The sequence below is a fragment of the Amblyraja radiata genome, chromosome 37, assembly GCF_010909765.2.
Source record: "Amblyraja radiata isolate CabotCenter1 chromosome 37, sAmbRad1.1.pri, whole genome shotgun sequence".
NCBI lineage: Eukaryota > Metazoa > Chordata > Chondrichthyes > Rajiformes > Rajidae > Amblyraja > Amblyraja radiata.
This window is the reverse complement of record NC_045992.1, coordinates 14,033,647-14,056,861: the sequence shown is the minus strand read 5'-3', so window position 1 is coordinate 14,056,861 and position 23,215 is coordinate 14,033,647. Positions and strand designations below refer to the sequence as shown.

The window sequence follows — 23,215 nt, the reverse complement described above, 5'->3', positions numbered from 1 at the left end:
TTGGGAGTGCAAATCTCTTAAGTGAATGTAGTGAGATCTTTTAATGTATTTTCCTAGCGAATGGTAAATAATCCTGTTGTGCACGTGCATTTGATTGCTTATTTGTTGTATTAGTAAGTGAGAACACATCAGAGAAATGCAATATTAAAGTAAGCATGGTATCTGTGCATCACTTTACATCGACAGTCATGTTTCTTCTCCATATCAGGACCTTGTGGAAAAGATTATGGTCTTGCAGAAGGCAATTGAGTTACTCCAGGGTACAGACAGAGCTGCAGAGGGCCCAGTCTTTGCAAAGAAACTCACACAATATGCCAGTTTACTGGCTGCTCAAGGAAACTTGGAAGCAGCCATGAGCTACCTCCCTTCTGCTTCAGATCAGGTTTGGCTTTGTATTATCTCTATATTTGTAAAATGATCATGTAGCTATTCATATCAATACCTAAAGAACATTCACGTATAGAAATGCAGTATCTGGCAGCATACTTACAGCACATACCTCCCATCATTGTTATGAAAAAGAATAATAATAATAATAATAATAATAAATACTTTATTGATCCCCTCAGGGAAATTCAGATGTTGAGCATGCAAATCAATAAGTACATGCTTATCATGTTTCCTGTAAGTTTGTATTGAAGTTTAGGAGTGATCTGAATGAGATGTTAGGTTTTAAAATGATTCATAATTTAAATCTGTTTGAAGAAAGAATCATTTTATCCATACAACAATTGCATGACAAATGTGCTTAATGTTGTAGATATCTTATTCAGGCAAGTACAATTGCATCAGGACAGGTTGGCTGGTGCCTATATCATTGGGTGTCTCCTCTGACAAGTTGATTGCTCTGATCACTCGTACCAAGGCCTACCTTTGTCAAGACCTCCGACATTTAGCAAAGATACAGACAGGGTTGAAGTCCCTTAAAGATACAGTGTTCTTATTGCCCATTATTTCTTGTAATGTAGTCATGGAGCTGTGGAGAACAAAATTATCCAACAAATAATTTCAGACTGGCATGAAAATAGGAAAAGGTTTTTCTGGAGGATTTTCCTTTCTGTGCTTTATTGAAGTACTGCATAATGTTCAGACAGGAAGGAGAGAAAAATTATATTTCCGTTTGCAGCGAAGGATCAAACAGATCTTGACTGTTTGATGAGAGTTTCTGTGAAAGTTGATAAAGTTTCTGTGAAAGTTGATAAGTGGCTTTAATCTGGTATCTCATCAGTTACACCCAACCAAACATTTTTTTTTAAATGTTGCTTCTGTGACATTGTACAAAGTGTGAGGTTACAGCCTGTATGCATTCAATCATGCATATAAGTTTTAAGAAACATAACATTGGGGCTTCATGTCACAGTGTTAAGCGTGAAAGATTAATTGAACCAATCCAGTTCTTTTGAATTAAAATTTCATGTCAAAACATTTTAATTCTTGCTGTACCTAGGTATACGTGACAATAAACTAAACTAAATTATTATTTTCATGATATGAGAAATGTAAATACTTATTCTTTGAGGTGAGTTTTACGATGCATTTCAATTATTTTAACTGCAACGTTGGTCTGAGAACCAGCATAGATTCAAATAAATAGCCTTTTACTATATTGTTATACATCAAGTACTTTTGTAATTATTAACTCAGAATTACATTCCCTAAAGCATTTTATAGCACGGTTTATTATGCTAGTGAGGCTTATCAACAGAATACCTCAAATCAAAATTTTATTCAGTTATGTTATCCTTCTGTTTTTCAAATATCTTATCATTCATTACTATAGTCATGCTCTAATATATTTTATCTGAAGAAAATCTATTCCTCTTGTCAGTTTACGATACTGCAGCTGGGTGACAGGCTTTTTCATGCTCAAGGCGAGGCAATGGTGGGTCAGCAGCCACCTCCGTTCCCATTTAACCGGGTTTTGACAAGGAGACCACATCCAGCTGCTTCACCTGCTGCCACTGCAGCCCATCAAACAACACCTCAGCGAACAGCCCAGCAACCATCCCAGCAGGTAAATAGCAGTGTACCATCCCAGCTGAATTAATTTAGTTTTGTTTTCTATCCATTCTTTGGAGCTTTATAGTGTTAACGTGTTGCTTGGCTGTGCATATTCATGAACTCGCTTTGCTACATTTTCATTCTACTTTTTGCATAGTGCCGTTGGTTTGGCAACTTGTTTGGGCCAGGTATCACTGTGCTAACTTTGGATTGCCAAACATCTAAACTATTTAGTCTATTTATAGCAAATTAGTTTCATAATGACTGACATATTCCTAGATGCCCTTCAATTTTCTATAATTTTTCATTGGATGTCTGGAACTTGCTATGTAACTTATCTGTACATTGTCTCAACTTTCTCTATATTTGTTATGTGGTACATTATTCACTCTGCATAATTTATTCTCTTGTCCATCTTTGTAATCCATGCCTATGTATCTGTTGTGTTCTGCGTGCGTTATGTTTAGTATATATGCACTTTGTCATTTTATTTGCACATCTAAATGTTTTGTATTTTAAAATTCAAAATTATTGGAAATTGAAATGTGCAATTAAGATTACAGATCCTCCCCAGATAACAGCAGGGTTTTTCTATTCCTGTGATCTTTTTATAACCCAGACAGTTTGCAAAGTGGATATATGCTGGTGAGCCAAGTTCCCACACAGCAGACTATGCCTACAACTCAGCAGCAACTGGCAAATTCCTCCCAAATGCTGGTCTGTACATAAGTGAGGCATTTGCAAGCTGGGGAGGGACCTGTAGTTTGATTAAAATTTGGATTAATGAAATGAATTGTCAGACTTGTTGAGTCAATTCATGTATATTTATTCTCCATGTAATACCATTGTTTTTGTCTTCAGCCTCCATATCAGACCCCCTTTTGTCCTCAGGCCCAAGTCCGTCCATCAGCTCCAGCAGTATTCACTCCACAGTCTGCCACATCAGCCGCCCAATTTGCTGTCTCTGCCCAGGGCATTGCGGGTAACACCACCAATATCTACTCCAAACCAGGAACAACACACCCTGCCTATCCACAACATCCTACCACAATATCTACACCAGGTAATTAATTTTATACATGGGTAGATATATATTATTAATTTCTCTACATATATTTTTAATTCATTGGCCTTAGAGTTAATTCTTCAAGTTCTCAGCCAGAAGAGCAAGGAGTCGGTTGTTAAGGGTGAAGTTCACTTAAACATTAAGAAATTAATTAATAAGTGAACTATCATGCATGTAAGATCATATTTTAGAATTTTGCAAAGTCAAAACATTTTATTGGGAAGTTGGATTCATTTTTGGTTTTAAGTTATTAGTATTTATGAGTAACAGATGCAATGCAAGCCCATATTCAATCTGACCCCAGCAATGATATCAATTCTAAACCGAGCGATGGATAATTCCATTTCATCCACCAATTTTTGCTTGCATAGATGTTCATTTTCAGCCATATCCACAGAGACCGATTGAGAGTGTCCACCAATTTCATTTGGGTCCCATCTGATTATATTTTCAATCATCAATATGGATTAGATTTGAACCAAATATGAAAGTATGTATCTAACCCACCATTTCGTCTTTGTGTTTTAAAAATTTAAAACAACATGTGGCGTTCAATTTTTTTCCTTAACCGCAAATTGGTCGTTGCGCGGTAGGGTTGCTGCCTTACAGCGCCAGAGACCCAGGTTCGATCCTGACTGGTATTATCTGTACGGAGTTTGTACATTCTCCCCGTGACCTGCATGGGTTTTCTCCAGGTGCTCCAGTTTCCTCCCACACGCCACAGAAGTACAGGTTTGTAGGTTAATTGGCTTCGGTAAAATTGTAAATTGTCCCTAGTGTGTAGGATCATGCTAGTGTACGGGGTGAGTGCTAGTCGGCGTCCCAAGCGGCCTGTTTCCGCTCTGTATTTCTAAACTAAACTAAATCCCAGTAGATTCTGTGGTTCAGTGAGATTTCCATTATTTGAATTTTTCAGCATTTTTGGTCAAATGAATTCTTTGTATCTGCAAATGTTCAGCCTGTCCATATCTATTTTAGGATGACATGTGAATAAAGAGAGATGCTCTGTTTGAAAATTGCATCTCGGCTATATATTGGCTATATATTTGATTACATTTTTAAAGAGGTATATTGTTTCTAAGGGGTGAATAGCATGCAAGAAAACAAATATTTTGACATTCTTTCATAATGTGATGTTATATATAATTTGGATTCATTTTTGTTTTTTTTCCATAGCCTTTTCACAATACCAGAATTATGGACAGCCAAAAATTCCTTCAAGTGGATTGCCGACCTATCCTCATCAGCAACCTTTGCCAGGTTCGGGGTTGACCGGCCCAACCCCACCTACAGCCTCATTGAGCGGTCCTACAATGCCCAGTGTGTCCATGCCAGGACCATTGTTAATGGCTCCTGCTTCAGTGCCATCTTATCAACCCTCCAGCATTATTGCACCATGTACACAGCCTGGACCATTGTCAGCTTATCCGGGACACCATCAGCATCAGGTTCACCATCCTACATCTCTACCAGGAATTCACCCTACTTTTCCACATCCCCCTGGAACTGGAGGCCCAGGAGCTCCTTCTTCTAAACCATTCATGGCTGCGACTATTCCTCCTCCTCCTCCAACAGGTATTCAGTCATTAACTGTTACCCCTATATGACTGCATGGTTTAATAGACTAACTATTTCTCTGTAGCAGTTTGTTTGTTTAAGGCAAAAAGAAAATTGCTAGAAGAACTCAAATGCTGAGATCCTCCAGCATTTTGTTTTTAGCTCATGATTGCAGCATCTGCAGTCTCTTGTGTCTCTCGTTCACTTATTTGTGTGTGCATGTCTATCCACACATAGAAAAAGCATACCTGGAAATCTTTAATCCATTTTTGAGACCTGAGACGTTAATGCTAGATTTACATTTAAATCAGTGAACATATTACATAATTCAGTACAAAAGTAAGAACATCAAATGTTGGTAATACTCAGCAGTTCATATAGTAACTATGGAGAGAGCAACATTTTTTTAAATTCTGATGGAGAGCCCTGGTTATTGTAATAGAGAATTTACCTGTTAATTCTGATTTACTCTTCGCAGATGGCCTGAGTATTTTCATAATTTTACTGTTTCCTTTCAGATTTCCAGCTACTATAGTATTTGTGTATTATTTAATAATTACTAATTCTTTAGTATCTTGTTTTAATGAAGAAAGGAAGTGTCAAGTGGAATCTTGAAAGGATGTGAAAATATGCATATTTCACAATTAACTGGTTTCACTAGTTTTGGATATTGTACTTCTGAGAAACATGGGATTAATATTTGCAAAATTTCTATTTTTCCTCACTGTTTCAGTTCCTTTGTGCTGCTTCTCCAGTATTCACGGTTTGTCTGGATGAAGTTCCTGCCCCTTTCTGCGTTTCTCCCCAAACTCCCACCACAATCAGAAGAGGATCCTAACCAGAAATGTCAGCTATTCCTTTTCTCCAGAGATTCTGCCTGACCCACTGAGTCACTCCAGCTTTTATTCTATTTTTCCTTAGTAAAACAGTCTTGTGTCTACCATCAATAATTGCTTGGCCGTGAAGGCAGATGATAACTGGAAGTTTTATCTGGCTGATGGAATAGGGAGAAAGAATTTGGGTTGTGGGAGAATTCCTGCAAGCTTGATTTAAACAAAATATACATGGATATGACCACCTGATTTTTGTTTCAAACCTGTTTAGGATCAGTATGTGACTTAATTTGCCATTTCATCAAAATTTTGAAAAATATGTTAGGGGTTTTGTCAGGAACTCTTAAGTGCTATTCCAAAATGATTTTTGAATAACTTATTGAATAACATTATGGATATTTAATCTGAAGCTAATTTTTTTTAAAGATCTGATGGGAACTGGAAATGTCTCTTTTTTTCTCTAGCCATATTCCACTAAGTTTCAGAACGATGTTTTGGCTAGTTGAAGAAAACTTTTAATTGGAGCTGGCCGTCATGCTTCAGCACCCATTCCGCTGAGAAAGCGAGACTTAATTATTTTCCATCTCGTTTTTTGGTTGGGCATAGTGGTGCATGGTCCTGGAAACATGAGACCCATTAAGCATATTGGTTAACAAGGAACTGCAGATGCTGGAAAATCGAAGGTACACAAAAATGCTGGAGAAACTCAGCGGGTGCAGCAGCATCTATGGAGCGAAGGAAGGGTCTGAAGAAGGGTTTCGACCCGAAACGTTGCCTATTTCCTTCGCTTCATAGATGCTGCTGCACCCGCTGAGTTCCTCCAGGATTTTTGTGTACCTTAAGCATATTGGTTGTTGGGTTAACCTCTCAATAGGAGAATCTTAAAGCTTTATGCCACATTCAAATACACTTGCATCAGTTTTATTTGAAGAACCTTCCTTTTAATCTGTTGTCTTGATCTGTTGGCATTTTCTTGAAGGGTTTTTCATCAATTTATGTGGCTTCGTTTTTTGCTTTCAGACTAGACCCTTAAGATAGGGTGCTTCGGTTTATTAGTGTCACTTGTACCAAGGTACAGTGAAAAGCTTTGTTTTGCATGCTGTTCAATCAAATCAGATAATACTATTCATAAATATAAACATGACAAATTCAGATACAATAGAAAGAGCGGAGGGAAAGATAGTGTGCAGAATATAATTCTCAGCATTATAATGAAACAATTCCAGACACAATGTCCAGTGTCTGCAGTGCGGTAGAGGAGAATCAGATTGAGGAAAATTTAGATGTAAACAGAGCAAGTATTCTTAGCACTGTTTCCAACCAGCTACTTAGACTTGTGCCAAGTGATAGTACATTACATCTCTTTTTTGGACGCTGTTTGTCAGGAGAACCTTTTGGTAATGTTTGGAAAATTGACATTTTTAAAATTACAGGTGCAGTAATATGACTTTATTGCATGAAGTTGTATTATCTAAATGTATAAAGTTATATCATGTAAACATATTGATATGTTTAGTTCCTTTAATTATATTCAGATGGCACAATGTTACAGAAGGAATGGGTGACATTTCGGGTCGAGGCCCTTCCTCAGACAAAGAAAAAGGCTCTCGACGCGAAACGTTACCCATTGAGTCTGAAGAAGGGTCTCGACCCGAAACATCATCCATTCCTTCTCTCCAGAGATGCTGATTATCCCACTGAGTTACACCAGCATTTTGTATCTATGGTTTAGGACAGCATCTGCAGTTCCTTCCTACACACCTGGCATAATGTAACGACTGGTTGGGCTGTTGCCTCAACTTCAGTGACCGAAGTTCAATCCAAACCTCTGATGCTGTTTGTTGGAAATTATCAAGTTACTATGTGGATTCCCTCCGAATACTCTAATTCCCTCAAACATCCCATAGTTGTGCTGGTTCATTGGCAACTAAATTTTCCCTAGTATACAAGTCTGTGGTAGAATCTAGGGGGAGTTGATAGGCATGTGGATGGAATAAGACACAGGAAAAGTTAGTAGGAATGGGATTGTTATGGGACTGAGTGGGCCAAAAACCACCTTGTATGTTGGAAGGAGATATTGATGAATAAATCAGCAATATTACTAATTTGTTATTTTTCATTACACCTTAATGCGTTTTTAATTAAGATTGAATCTGAATACTCTGGTGGCAAATTATATTTGAGCAACTAATTTGCATTAACTTAATCGGGGCAGTCACGGTGGCACAGCGGTAGAGTTGCTGCCTTACAGCAAAATGCAGCGCCAGAGACCCGGGATCGATCCCGACTACGGGTACTGTCTGTATGGAGTTTGTACGTCCTCCCCGTGATCTGCGTGGGTTTTCTCCGAGATCTTCGGTTTCCTCCCACACTGCAAAGATGTACAGGTTTGTAGGTTAATTGGCTTGATTTTTTTTTTTTTATGTTAAATTGCCCAAGTTGGCGATATGCAGAGTACTGCCCTGCCGACTACAAAATTCAGAAGGTTCAGAAGGTATTGTAATTGCAATTGTTTTCAGATCCATTCATTATAGTTCAACTTGTTACCAACTCTGAATATTCAATATACCGTACATTGACAAGTTGCATTTTGCGATCCGTTTTCTAAATTTATCCAATAATAGCACTGTTTCCTCTCATATCAGAGTTTTGTGAGGTTACTTTTATTGTTTGTTCCTCCCAATAGCTTACTGTTCCTTGGGCACAAAAGTGAATAAAAGGACCCAACATTGTTTTAATACTTCCTTGTCATTTCTGGGACATTCCTGTCCATGTGCAGTTGACCTTGGTCAAATAACAGCATGCTAAGGAGCATGCCCTAAGGAGGGTTGTGTGGGCAGCAAACAGAATGGAAAGCCTCCCCTTTCCATTTTGTTTGCTGCCCACACAAACCTAATCTGCTCTGCTTCTCCATTCTCCTCCAGTCAGCTCCCAAATATACTCCTTCGGAAGGGACTCCAGAGATTTGCAAGGTGGCCTTGGTCTTTGTTTTACTATCCTAGCGTGAAGTTTTCATTTCAACCAGGTTCTCATGATATCAGGGCACGAGGGTCTCCCAGTAACCCAGACTTCAAAAATGCACAGATGCCTCTGTATATCACAGTCATTAATTGATATTTCCATCCCAGGTTTTCATGCCATATACAATACAAACTTTAAGAATTAACATTACATACTTAAGATATATCAAATCGTACTGTGCGAGTTTGAAAAAAATTCTGCTTTCAATTATGTTTATCAGAAAAGAAGCTTGCGAGTGCGGCTACTGGTTAAATGTGGAAGGTGCATAATGGATTCAACCATTTAAAGACTGTTAAATTAAGTTGAGTGGAAATACATGAACATAGTTCTAAACCAATTGAACACAATCAAATTTGAACCGAATAAGAAGTTCAAACATTTTGCAATGTCTTAATTTTCCACAATATGGTCAATTGCTAAAATATTGTTCAGTTGAGTTCCTTATATTTATGCCAAGTTTGGTCTTCTGGTTTCTGTTTACTTCCCTTGGTTTGATGTATATCTTTAGCTTAATTTTGCAATTTGATTGTCAGTTCTCCATGAAATAGCTGTGGCACATGTTCTTAGGAAAAAAGTTCTTGCATGATAGTAAGGAGTGATAACGTGGGGGTGCTTGTACCAGTGTATTGCAAGGATTGTATATCTTAATTCAAACTATTACATTAATATCTGTAGAATGGTTAATTGTTGCTTGTTTAAATATATCAAATTGGGAAAATCTTTGCTTGTCCTGTAGCATGAATTATACTGAGTAGTTTTTCCATGGAACCTTTCCATATTCTTTGATTTTTTCAGGATTCCTTCCATGGCTACAAAACCGACATTATGCATCAGGTGAAAGGAAGTAACAAGTGCTTTGGCTTGTTTAGCTAGCCTTGTTTAAAGGCTTATCTGTTGAATGCGAGTGTTCTTCATGGCTTGTCTCTTTTCTACATCCTAATTCGTCAAATTGCACAGGTTTTTGGTCTAATTTAGGCAGAAAGAATTCTTCTGTACAATTTAAAGATTAATCTATAGTATATCGTGTACAGAATGTGAACATTGATGATCCTTTTGAAGTTTGCATGCTTTGTAAACACGATCAAAATATTTTAGAGGCATATTTGAAAATTGCTTCTGCAGCTAACAACATTTGAGCAGTGTTTCATGCATTATTTTGCACCAGTCCACTTAATGTTAGATAGATTGAGTAGTAATTGTATTAAAGGATTCCCCTTCTTTTGACTTCTTATTGATCCCTGTAGACTGTTCTAATTTCTCAGAGGCCGGTGGTCTTTTGCTAACTCGGGTGTTCTATTCATATCCAATTAATAAGATATGTCAAGGAGCTTCTTGGAGGGAATCTTGTGCTTCTCTCTCAAGCTGCTCACTTTTTCTTTTCAACTGCTGAGGAATATTTTAATTTCCATCTCTTTCTCTTGAAGAGGAACCAATACATTTTGCGAAATAACTCGTGCATAAGGTGGCCATGTTAATAATTGTAAATTCATTCAGACAGTAGGCATAAAGGAAATAGTCAGTGCAGAACCTTATTCCTTGTTCATTCCTCAAGTCAAGTCAAGTTTATTAGTCACATACACATACGAGATGTGCAGTGAAATGAAAAGTGGCAATGCTCGCGGACTTTGTGCAAAAAACAAACATACAAACAAACAAACTACAAACAGAATGGAACAGAATCACATATTATTTTACATATTAAATATTCTTACCACAGTAAATACATAAATTAGTGAATTTTGTTCAGTGATTTCAGTAAATTATCAAGAGGCTCCATGAGAAAAATGAACACTTTTACAATAAATAGAAGCAAACTAACAGCGAATAGTGAAAGGCTTGGATAGAGTGTATGTGGAGAGGATGTTTCCACTAGTGGGAGAGTCTAGGACTAGAGGTCATAGCCTCAGAATTAAAGGATGTTCCTTTAAGAAGATTAGGAGGAATTTCTTTACTCAGAGGGTGGTGAATGTGTGGAATTCATTGCCACAGAAGAATGTGGAGGCCAAGTCAATGGATATTTTTAAGGTAGAAATAGATAGAATCTTAGGTACACAAAAATGCTGGAGAAACTCAGCGGGTGCAGCAGCATCTATGGAGCGAAGGAAATAGGTAACGTTTCGGGCCGAAACCCTTCTTCAGATAGATTCTTGATTAGTTTGGCTGTCAGCAGTTATAGGAAGAAGGCAAGACAATGGGGTTAGGAGAGAGATAGATCAACCATAATTGAATGGCGGAGTAGACTTGATGGGCTGAATAGCCTAATTCTGCTCCAAACACTTATGACCTTATGACCTAATGAAGAAAATTCTTAAAGCCTTTTACAGGTGGCTGGTGCAGGATAGGCTTCAATGGTCCATTGACTTTCCGTTCATTCATGAGATATGCACATTTGTGGCAAGACACTAATTTATTTAACTAAAAAACTTGCTAGACAAATACATTTCAGAGTCTGGAATCAGATGTAGGGCTAGACTAAACCTCATGACAAATGTCCTTTATTGGAGAGCATAGGGGAATCATTGCTATCGATAGTTACATTTTACTTTTTTATTTGCATTTTTGTTTATAACTAGTCCAAACCATACTAGCTGCCACCTTGTAGAATAAGGACAAAGCTTTAGTGATAAAGAGGTTAATCTCAATATAGAGCAGACAGGGTATTGGAAGTCCTGAAGCAACGTTAGGAACCCTTAAGCACATTGTTCTAAACAACTAAAGGGCCTGTCCCATTGTACGAGCTAATTCAAGAGTTCTCCTGAGTTTCCCCTGATTCGAACTTGGAGAATTACGGTAATAGCCGCTCGTAGGTACTCGGGGCTCTCGTGGACATTTTTCAACATGTTGAAAAATCTTCACGAATCTTCACAAGCTTACCGCGTTTCCCGAGTACCTGCCGTTAGCATTACGAGCCACTAAGAGACGTCCCGAGCTCCGACGTACCCGCTACGTACATTCTACGTGTTTACCACGAGTTAGATTTTTTTTAAACTCGAGAGAGCTCTTGAATTACCTCGTGCAGTGGGACAGGCCCTTAAGTGCCAAGCAAGGAATCTTTCAGGGTGTTTTGGGGTAGATTACATCAAAGATCTCCTGGTGCCAATAGCAATGAAACTGTGACTGTGTTTGAACTTTCACTGCGTTAACTTTTTTTGCATAAAATAACAATGCTGCTCTTAAGTTAGTTGTAACTACGCTGAAGTAATTGCAGCCTTGCAGTGAAAGCATCATTTTGTCACAATGCCTCTTTTTGTAGAAACATAGTCTCACATTATTTACTTTCAATAGGGTTCCATGATGGATGGAATGATCCTCCGGCAGTGCGGGCAGGGCAGAGAAAGAAAATGGTAAGTTGCACGTGAAAATGTATATATTTATTAAATATTGTTTATTGGGATAATCGTTTACTACAATTGGGATGAAATTGCATTAGGTGTTTTATGATTTCATTCAGAATCATCTAACTGAATAACTATTTCAGTTGCTGGCAGTGATCATACGTGAAGGTACTAACTGAAATGACCACTATTTTGATCCCAAGCCATTTTTCTGGGCGGTGGTCTCCGATCTCTAATCTCTTCCCATTACACTAAATATTTTGTTTTTTATTATTTCTGTTATACGGAAAAGACAAACAAATCTTTTATGAAGCCGAAAAGAACTGAAGATGTAGGAATCTAGCAGTAAACAAAATGCTGGAGTAACTCAGAGGGTCAGGTAACATTTCTGGAGGACATGGCTAGGTGGCGTTTTTGGGCCGGGACCCTTCTTCGGACAGATGACATATATGTAATAAGCAGGTGTTATAAACTGTATTTATACACAGCTGGTCTCAGGCTTCCAAACATACAATAAAATCACTGCCACCTGCTGCTTCCTTTTACCAAGAACATTTTGCATCCAATATTCGAACTCATCTTGGATCCCATGGAGTACAAACCTTATGGATCAGCTTTCTATGTGGAGTTAGTGTGGTTGGGTAATTGATGTATGGCGTGGATGCTGTGGGCAGATGGCTCTATTCCTGTGCTCTGTGTGGAAAGTTGGGGAATGGAGATGATGACATTTCTCTACAACGAAACAGTATGAAATCAAGTGTTGAGTGACCATAAAAATTCTATGCTGTGACGTTTTGAGACTCGTCTTCTCTCTTTTAAATTCTATGCCATGGGTCTATAATATGACTTGAAAAATAACAAAAAAGTAAAAGAGAGACTGTGTTGATTCTGAATCTCATGGGCAACAGAAGAAAGAATGTGCACATTTTATTCCCTCATTTCTCTGCAAACTGACCACCCATGATTGCCACTCCTCAGAACTTGCCTGACCTGAAACAGGAGCATCTATCTTGCTGATTCAATGCCTCTAAACTCAAGCAGTGAAGGTCTAAGTGGGGTCTCACATAACAAACCTCTGGCAGTCACCAGCCAAATATGAGCTTCAGACAGTTCCAAAATACATAGCTGGAACAAAGACCTTGTACATTTTATAAGTAGCGCTGTAAGATCTTTTACATCAAGCTAATGGAGTAAATGGTGTTGAAGCGTAAATGCTTCATCTTCAAAGCTGCCTATGTAGTACTGCATCAATGTGTTTGCTAGATTAAGTTGTCAAGTCCCATGTGGTGCTTATACTTATGACCTTTGAGCACTTCAAGTACAACCCCAACCCCCAACACAGCTTCCTAATATCTGTGATTAACAGTATTTCATGTTTTGTGAAATAATTTCACAACAGTGACATTCTACGATTCCAGCTACTTGAAAAAAAGAGAATGCATAGGAAGGAACCACAGATGCTGGTTTACACCGAAGATAGACAGACGGAAAAAAGAGAATTTTGCATATCAGTTCACAATGGATGGAACAACAGAATATGGCTCCCAAATGGCGGTTAAAAACAGTTCCATCGTTTTTAGAAAATGAATTAAATTTATTTTCATTCTGTTTATTCTTCTTAAATAGTCCCTCGCGATTGAAGATGCTTCCTGTGTAGTTCTGAGGCAAATGTGGCATTACAGATTCTGTCACAGGTCGGGAAGGTAGACCTGTCAGGAGAGGTGGGTAGGTAGTTTGTGGTGATACACTACTTTTGATGCCCACATTGGCTCGGCATATTCACTCTGAGTTACCATTGGCCTTCCAAACGGACCTCCACCACTCCGAGCAGTTAGAGGCCAAAGGCAATGTTGCAATTAAGTATTATAACATGTAAAATGTGGCAGGCAGGCTAGAGGCAACAGTCTCCCACAAAGTATTGTCCATATAGATAATTTGTTATTTTTGGTTGCAAGATAAATATTGGCTAAATGATCAGGAGCAATGCTCATGGTATGGGCTCAGAAATATAATTTAAAAAAGATTGTATTGCATGCAATCCAGATCATTCATAACATACATGAGTATAAAAGAGTGCAAACAGAGAAAGGAGCAGAATGCAGAATCTAACGTTGCAGCTACAGAGAAGGAGCAGGTGTAAGGGTGGCAACAGGGTAGATCTGGAATGTACCCTTATCATGTGAGCGGTTTGTTCACGAACGAGCCTGATAACAGTGGGAAACAGTTGTTTCCAGATGTGATTGGGGGGGGGGGGGGAGAGATGGGGGAGAGGGGAAGACTGGGGTGCGAGTGGTAATTGATAATGTTGGCTGCTTTCCGAAGACCATGTGAATAGATAATGGGGGGTGGCTGTATCCACCATTCTCAGCAATATCTTGAGGTTTTGGGCAGAGCAGTTGCTCTGATGCATCCCAATAGGTTACCTTCTTTGTTGAATTTAGAAATTGATGTGTCCTTGGTGTCATGCCAAATTTCCTTAGTCTTCTGAAGATGTAGAGGCATTGAGATGTTTTCTTGGCTGTAACTTCCATGTGGTTGGAGGGCAGGTTGTTGGTGATATTTACACTTGTGAACTTGAAGCTCTCGACTTTACTGCTCTTCCGAATATCTCCATGAAATCTTATAAGCTATCTGAGAGGCATGAAAGGGTTCATTTTAAAAACACCATAAGTTAGCATGCCTGTTGCACTGTGCTGAGTGGAGCGAAGGTTTTTGTGTACTGGTCTATGGAATGGACCCTAAATCTGTCCACAATCTTTTGAATCGAGGCAAGAATTCTACTTGCATCTTCGTCTCATGGCACTCAACAGAGAACAATTGAACATCAGCCGTGTTAATGTAAGACTGATACGGTAAGGTTGGCAAATTTATTTTGTTCAAGGACACAATGGTGGCACGGTGACGCAGCAATAGAATTGCTTCCTTACAGCATCAGGGACCCAGGTTCTATACTGACTATGGGTGTCATCTAAATGGAATTTGTACGTTGTCCCTGTGACCATGTGGGTTTTCTCCAGGTGTTCAGGTTTTCTCACACATTCCAAAAACATGAATGTCTGTAGGTTAATTGGCTTCAGTAAACTGTCAAGTGTCTTGAGCGATTGATGAGCCTGTTTCCACGCTGTATCTATAAACGAAACTAAAGACATTGTGCAGATTGAGCTTTTAGAGTCGAATAGCTTCAGGATTGCTTTTTTACTGATACCAGTTTTTTGATATCTACCTTCCTTATTAAACTATATTTAATCACATCTTCTCTCATTGCGACAGATTTGCGATTGTATTCACTGGATTATCAACCTGAAACTCCGGATCACTAGTTCAGTAATGTAGCCATTCTGCTTCTGAATACTAGAAACTGCATTAATCATAGATCTATCCCGTGATACCAGAAAATTGAGGTCATGAAGTTTAAAATCTTGTTCTTGCCTATTAATTTATACACATCTCAAAACGGATGCTAATGGAGTTTTTTAGTAACTTTGATTGGGGTTGAAGGTGAGCTCAGAATTCCAAATGCTTTTGTGGGGAAAAGGACTTAAGCAACTGATGCTTCCTTGGGGATCTGACTATACTACAGATGTTTTTTTGAAAGCCTTTAAAGCTTCCAGTCTGTTTTGATTGGATTTTATTGTCAAGTATATCTACTTCATTGGGTGAGAGAATCAAGGGAATGATCCAAGGAAGGGATTATAGGTAGTGTAGGAAAAGGACTAGTCATGTGAAACTAGTGCTGTTCGTTTGTACTGCAGTATAATGCGAGTCAAAGTAGGAGGTATCTTTTTTTTAATGTCAGCAGTAATCCCCTACCTTAATCCCTCCCCCTTCCTCCCAGTAGATAATAAGAGAAAATGAAGCCATTTTACTCAATTAAAACAAATTTGCAAAACTGAATTGATCAGGATTACTTTTAAGTGCTGATTGAATTCATTCGATATTAAACTGTTTATGGAGAAGCACGAATGAATAACCAAGTGTTTGTTAGCCCTACTTGAAGTTATTTCATTTTGAAGGAGAAAGATGTCATCTATTTTGCTGTGATTGTAATTGCTTTCTTCCAGTGGATTTTACAGTTCAGCAGAGTGACCTCTTCTGGACATGACGAGCTTAGAGGGTTAATCTGAAAATCCTTTTAGCTGTGGATTCATGGAACCATTAACTGCAATTTCAGTTTGTGGTGATGTGCCTGTAGTTCAGTTAGTCTGTGCGTCATTTATAGTTATTATTTGTGTTAACATTTTCCAATGATGTTAACCCTTCAACTAGCAGATTTTGGTATGGCTAAACTAATATATGTTCAAGTGAAGTGAAGTATCCACAACATTGACATTTTGATAAGCAAAGTCAAAAGCAAAGGGAAAGGTGCATAAAAAAGTGAAAACCACTTGAATACAATGTGAATTTGAGCTCAAATTCACATTGTATTCAAGCGTTTTTCATTTTTCTAGGAACTCAATTCCCCATTAGATTATAGTTGTGCCAACTTTCCACGTTTTTTCACATTGATTAGTGCCGTATTGATTTCTGGCATCAGTATAATAGAGTTGAAAAATAACAGTGGAATTTCCTACGGCAGACTAATTCAAACCAGAGATGAATTGTGATTTAAGTTATTGCAATTTCATTGAGTTTCTACTCAATGCAATATAATTTACATGATGTCATTAATGTAGGTAAATTAAAAAAGTCATATAGAGATGTCCCGGTACATTGGTGAAATGTGGATTTTGAAGAGATTCTTCAAGTGGGAACTGTAGTGTCAATATTTTGGGAAGCATTCCAGAGCCCTGTGGCTGGATGACTGAAGAAATAATTGTTAATGGTGGAGCAAGTGGAATTGGGAATACACATGGGTGGAACAGGAGGAATTACTTCTCCAGTTTCTCACTTTGTGGATGAGCTTTGTGCATAATAAAGAGACAGATGATCGTCCTGGACATGAATTGTTTCTCATTTATTCCACCTAATTACATGTCTGGTTCAGTTAGAACTGCCATTATTCATCCTCAGCTACTCCCACTTCAGTAAGCCTCACGTGCAATCTGAGCAATACCACGTGTGTCAGAGATGTAGCAAGATACACCACAGAAATAGGTTGTTATGCTCAGTGAGTCCATAGTGAATTTTACACTAATCCTACCCCAGCATTTCATTCTTCCCACATTCCCATCAGCTCCCCAGTTCTCCCACCACCACCACCAAACTAATGCTACCACTCTACATAGTCATCTACAGTGGCCATTAACCACTCAATCTGTACATTTTTGACATGTGGGAGAAATCCGGAGCACCCATAGAAAATCCGTGCAGTTACAGAGAGAATATGCCAACTCATAACCAGGATTGAACCCGGGTCACTGGAGGTGTGTGGCAGCTATTCTACTAGCTCACCTCTGTTCTTTATATTCTTCTAGTTCAACAGTATTTTGAATACCTTGCGTCAGATTCTATGGTATATTCGCCTACTTTGCATGCAGAAATGGTGTTTAACGCAGGTTGCCGTATTCTTCCTGATGTTAGTGCAAAAGGTTTAAAGCGTTCCCATTTAAAGAATTTAGTTTTAAATCGTTGAAGCTCCACCATTGTAATCTTCATTCTGACCGGTATCTCCTTAGACTACATACGCTCTAATTCCCCAGAGAGCCATTGCTTCTCTCATTTGTTTATAAATGTTTGCTAATCTTAACTTTATTTTTTTTAAAGCCTACCAAAGTCAACATTGTGATTTAAATTCATGTCCTTTGATCATGGCAATGAACCTCTGGGCTGTCGTTCCAACAAGCAACTTCTTAACTGCTTTCCTATTGCACTTTTTAGAAAAATCTTCTCTAGAAGTTGCCTTGGTCACCTGTAGAATCCAGTTCAAATCACATCACATTGATTTTTCTGTAATATAATTTGTATAGAGTTTGTATTTTCTTCTGTGACCTCAAGGATTTCCATAGGATGCTCTGGTGTCCAAAAGATGTACCGATTGTTAATTTAATATGCCACTATAAATCATCTCTAATGTCGGTGGCTGACAGGACAATCAGTGGGGCATGTGAGAGAATAGATTGCATTGAAATAACTGAGGTGATTGGATTGCTCTGAACTGGGATAGATTTGATGGGCTGAATGGCCTTCTCTGTCAAAGTAAAAGGTGCCAATAATAATGAACTGACTAAAATCATGATTAGATGATTAGTTGATAATTATATTGTGCCTACTTTCCTTTTTTCTGAAGCCCTCGATCAGCGCACACTGCAGCAACATGCATTGTTTTCAAGCAGCATTAATACTATCTACCTGGGGGCCTATCCGGTAGCAGTTTACGAGTCATCTACCCATTGGGTAAAATGTAAACATTTTCCATATTTAAAAAAAAGAAAAGAAAATAACCTTGTAAGAGGGGGGACTACGGATAACATTCCTTTTCTTCTGAACTTGATGGTATGCCCGAGCGAGAACTTGTTATTTTTTCATCTACAAATGATGCTGCCGTGGATAGTTTAGAAAAGGATCTATCAATTGCCAGGCTTTATCCTACACCTCCCCTCTTTCAGCTTTCTCTCCCCTACCAGAAACAGTCTGAAGAAAGGTCCCGACCCGAACCATCATCTATCCATGTTCTCCAGAGACCTGCGTGTCACACTGAGTTACTCCAGCCCTTTGTGTCTTTATGTAAACCAGCGTCTGCAGTTCCTTGTATCTTCAAAAAGGACATATTTGATTGAGGCTGAGAATGGGTTTTGTGTGGTAATACTGGCAAGATATTTCATGAAACTTAGTAGATTACTTCAACATAGTTCAAAGCTGAAGAGCTTTTAATCAAATTGTCTGAGCTTTAGTGATTGTAAGATTTATAGAAAAAAAAGCACGAACCTCACTGCTGTCACACAGGAGTAATTTGTTTCAGTTGCATGTGCACTGCTTTTGTAGGAAAGAATAATTTATTAAACTGTTCACGCTATACCGCTGGTTTCCAACTGGCCTCCTGCTTTTTGTAAATCTCTACAAAGTGATCTTGCCAAAATCTCTGCTCTCTGCTGTCTTAATTCAGAACCTTATATTTATCCATCAGCCCTGTTCACACCAACAGGCAGTGGTTCCTGCTCTGATAGTGTCTCAATTGTAACATTTCCATCCTTACTTTTAACTTCCTACATTAAAGAATTGTTACAGCGCAGAACAAGACTGTTCAGCCTATTATGTCCATGCCAGCTCTCTAACCACAGCAATTCTCTGATTCCAATCACCAACCCTCTCTCTATAAGTTAATATTTTTTCCCCACCAACTCCCTCATGAAGGCTAGGTATTCTGTGGGCAAAGTTGTGGGTGCCTGGCTCGTGCTGCCAGGTGGGTAATGGAGGCAGAGATATCACAGTGGCATTTAAGAGGTTTTAGATAGGCGCATGGATATGCCGTGAATGGAGGGATACAAATCACGTGCAGGCAGAGGAGATTAGTTTAACTTTAACTAGACAACATATTCAGCACAGACATGAAAGGCCCTTCGCCTGTTCGTGCCCTGTACTAATGTTTAATGGTAACTTAGTCTACGTTCTCAGATTCTGATTACATTTTTAAAAATAGGCTGAAGAAGGTTTAGTTAAAGACTGAACTAATCTGTAATTGTTAATGCTAATTTGGATTTGATTGCTCTTTATAGGGACAGAGATTTGTGCATCTTTTAAATTGTTGAATAACTGAAAGCACCAGACGTTCTCTAAAACTGGCAAAATCTTTTCAAAACAAACATGAATTGAACCAAGATTTCAATTCCTCAGTATTTTTCAAGAGAACAGCAGCTACCTTATTTAAATGGTGTTGTAATCGTACAAAATATCCCAAGCTACTTCATAACAATGTTGTCAAACAACAATACATAATGAAGCACACAATACAATTGATCAAGGTTTGGTCAAAAGTTTATTTTAATTAAGCATCTTGAAGATGAAAAGGGAGAGTAATGGAATGTTACATAACCCAATTAACATGCTGTTAATCAAATCCCAAAGGATGAGCTGTATTGATCTTGTACCATTAGTTAAAGACTCATTATCTATTCGTAGAAATAATCACCATCCAAATCTTTCTGTGACTTTCTGAACTATTCACTTGAAAGAGTTGTTGGCCTTTTGTGGTAGCTGCTGTTTTAGAACATGCTGTTTATAATCTTTCAGCTTCAAGACAACTACACTCCCCCAGCTCCTATTACGGCTCCTGTTGTGAATTTCTCTATGGATACGCAAAAGGCCCGACCCCAGGGCCTCACTTCTCAGGAAACCAGCCAAGGACCTCCAGGGGCACCAAAAGAGGGCAACTTTCAGGTGTGTTCTTAAGCAAACGTTTGTGGCTTTGTTCTTGCTGTTGAATGGTGCCTAGATTTGATTATGGCATGATTTATTGTGATTACGAATGCTGAGAGGGTTAAGCAAATTCTTGCATTCGGTCCTGTGGTGAAATTATACAGCACAAAAATATATCTACATCTTGTGTCACATTTTGAAAAACCCATGCGGTCACGGAGAATGTGCAAACTGAACCCAGGTTTCTTGCATTTGCACCGTTGTGCCACCCAATTTAAATTTAAGATGATAAGTATGATAAAATGTGGAAAAATGAAAGGAAAAAGATGATGTTCAGCACAAACAAATGATTGCATCAATATGTAATGAATTGGCAGATCTCCCCAAACATTGTCTATGTCCACACTACTTTGTATCGACAACGGCATTACGCCGTGAATCAAAATACATTATATAATGCAGGTCAGTGACCTCAAATTGGGGCCCATAGAGATAATTGTGGAGAGCAAAATGGACACATGAGATTTGTCCCATTAATTTATAAATTATTAGTAATGCCACCAGCTGTAGCCTTCCCTGGTCACTGTCTCAAGTAGAACAAGATATTTTGCACCGTTTAATGTCCTTTGAACTTGGAGCTAAACTTGCCCTCTGTATCTCAGAATACATTATTTACTCCTCCATAACATCGCCCTTCTCTGTTTCTGTCTATATCTTCCTCCTCCTGAACCTCTAATCTATGTTTTAGTCACCTGTGGACCAGGTGGTCTCAGTAGGCAGACTCCAACTTGCATGCAACTAAGGTTATCTTCAGCTCCGCTTGTGTCTGATCCAAGTTCAAATCTTTGCTGATCCTTCCCAGAGGTTCGTATTTAAAATTGTGTTCCAGTCTTTTATCCCTTTAACCTCCTCCAGTTTTACAACCCTTCCACCATCCTTGCAACTCGAACTTCATCTACTCAAAACCCGCCGTGCGCTTATTTAATGAAAGGCTAACCCATGGTAGTAAAGCACTGCTGATCAGATGTTGCAAAAGATGAAGAGGTTATTCTTTCTTGTGGCTCATCTTCTTTATGGTGTTACTATTTTTGAAAAAAAAAAAAGTTCTTCCTATTTGCTCATTTGGCCATGGAGATGGAGAGATTTTGGGCAAAGGCACAAAGAAGAAAAGAATCCTACTATTCTTTCAAAAGTACTTTTGTCTCTTCAGCAAAACACACATTCTGTGGAACTCAGCAGGTTAGGCAGCATCTGCAGAGGGAATGAACAAGCGACGTTTTCGGCCGGGACCCTTCCCAAAGCATCGTCTGTCCATTCAGGCCACAGATGCTACCTGACCCAATGAGTTCCTCCAGTACTTTGTTTTTTGCTCAATGTTCCAACATCTGCAGTTTCATGTGTCTCCATTAAGGGCCTGTCCCACTTTCATGACCTAATTCATGACCTCTGCCGAGTTTGCCCTTGACTCATACTCGCAGCATGGTCGTAGGAGGTCGTAGGTAGGTAGGTCGTAGCAGGCCGTGATGCTAGTCTTAGGTACTCGTGGCGTCAAGTAGGTCGGGGCATTTTTATAGCCTGATGAAAAATGTCCACGAGTAAAAAAAGGTTGTGAATTAGGTCGTGAAAGTGGGACAGGCCCTTAAGTCTCTTCAGATTGATTTCAGCTCCTTCACATCAGTTTGAACCAGAATATTCAGATTTAAATTAATGACCATTTCCGAACACATCATTTGCAATTTACCTAACGTGTGGTAAACTTGTAGCTTGCCCTCTTGAGTGGTGTAACCTGGAAACTACTACATTTACATGGGTGTATAAAATAAAAACAGCGCAAAACTGACCATTGTGAAAACTGGAGAAAAGATCGAGTGAGAATGTTGTATAGTTCAGATTTTGTTTACTTATCATTTGAGCTTCCAAGAGTGCTATCTTTTATCCAAATATAATAACGCAGGAGTAACATCTTTACACCGATGCCACAGAGTACATCTTTACTACAAGAGATGCCACTTTATTACATGAATTCCTGTCTACCTATCTGTTGAGCCGTGTACTGATGCGTTTTTCCTTTGCGGTTGGGTGTGAAATGCATATCCTGCTACATATGCTGTGCTCCTCCTTACCTTTTGGCTCCGTATTAGTAATCTAAACAGTGATATGTTTGCTGTTTCACTTCCAGCCCCTACAACAACTGCCCACAGAGAAGATTGTGAAGAAGCAAATTCCTGAAGAGCACATGATATTGATGACCACGTTTGATGGGCTGGTACAACGATGCCTTTTAGCTGCTGCTGACCCTGTATGTCACTGAACAATAATCCTATTACTGAAATAAGTAGATTACTATCCATATCTTGATTATAAAAATGGTATTCCTGTGTTTTTGTACATAATGAAGTGTGGGGTTTTGTATGTATGTGTGGGGACTGCAAACTGCTGGTACAATCGGTTAAATTACCATGGAAAATGGGTATGTGAGGAGGGGTTTAGATTATTCGGTACTTCTGTTGCTAAAATTTATTGTATTCGCTCCAATTATCCAGAGTTGAAAACCACTGAATTCCTATCACCCAGCTACAGGAAGGTTGTCTTTAAGTTACAAATGATGAAGAGATTCATCGGGATGTTACCTGGACTTGCAGGCTTGAATGATAGTGAGAGGTTGAACAAGCTGGGACTTTTTTCTTTGGAGCGTAGGAGGCTGAGGTGTGACCAAGATCATGAGGGGCATAGATAAAGTGGACGTTCAGAGTCCATTTCCCAAGCCAGAGGATTCTAAAACTAGAAGGCATAGGCTTAAGGTGAGCGGGGAGAGATTTAAGAGAGACCTCGGAGGCAACTTTTTTCACGCAGAGGATAGTCTGTATCTAAAATGAACGTCCAGAGGAAGCTATATACATGGATACAATTATGAATTTTAACGTGAACATTAAGTGACCTGCCCTGAAACAATTGCAATTACAGGTAGACACAAAAAGCTAGAGTAACTCAACGGGTCAGGCAGCATCTCTGGAGAAAAGGAATAGGTGACATTTCAGGTCGAGACCATCTTACTGAGAGACTGAGAGTAAGGGGATAGGGAAATGAGAGATAGAAGGTACATAAAACAA

At 38.8% G+C, this 23,215-nt stretch overlaps 1 protein-coding gene across 3 annotated transcripts in view; it reads left to right on the top strand.

Annotated features, from left to right (window-relative positions):
• LOC116966520 (protein transport protein Sec31A-like) overlaps positions 1-23,215 on the top strand; it is a 63,430-nt gene that overhangs the window by 32,697 nt on the left and 7,518 nt on the right. For all 3 annotated transcript variants that reach the window (XM_033012848.1, XM_033012849.1, XM_033012850.1), the window contains 7 exons: positions 209-382; positions 1,829-2,014; positions 2,863-3,064; positions 4,244-4,642; positions 11,764-11,822; positions 19,980-20,126; positions 22,285-22,404. In XM_033012848.1, coding sequence (XP_032868739.1) covers positions 209-382; positions 1,829-2,014; positions 2,863-3,064; positions 4,244-4,642; positions 11,764-11,822; positions 19,980-20,126; positions 22,285-22,404 — 1,287 coding nt within the window. The remainder of the gene's footprint in view (positions 1-208; positions 383-1,828; positions 2,015-2,862; positions 3,065-4,243; positions 4,643-11,763; positions 11,823-19,979; positions 20,127-22,284; positions 22,405-23,215) is intronic.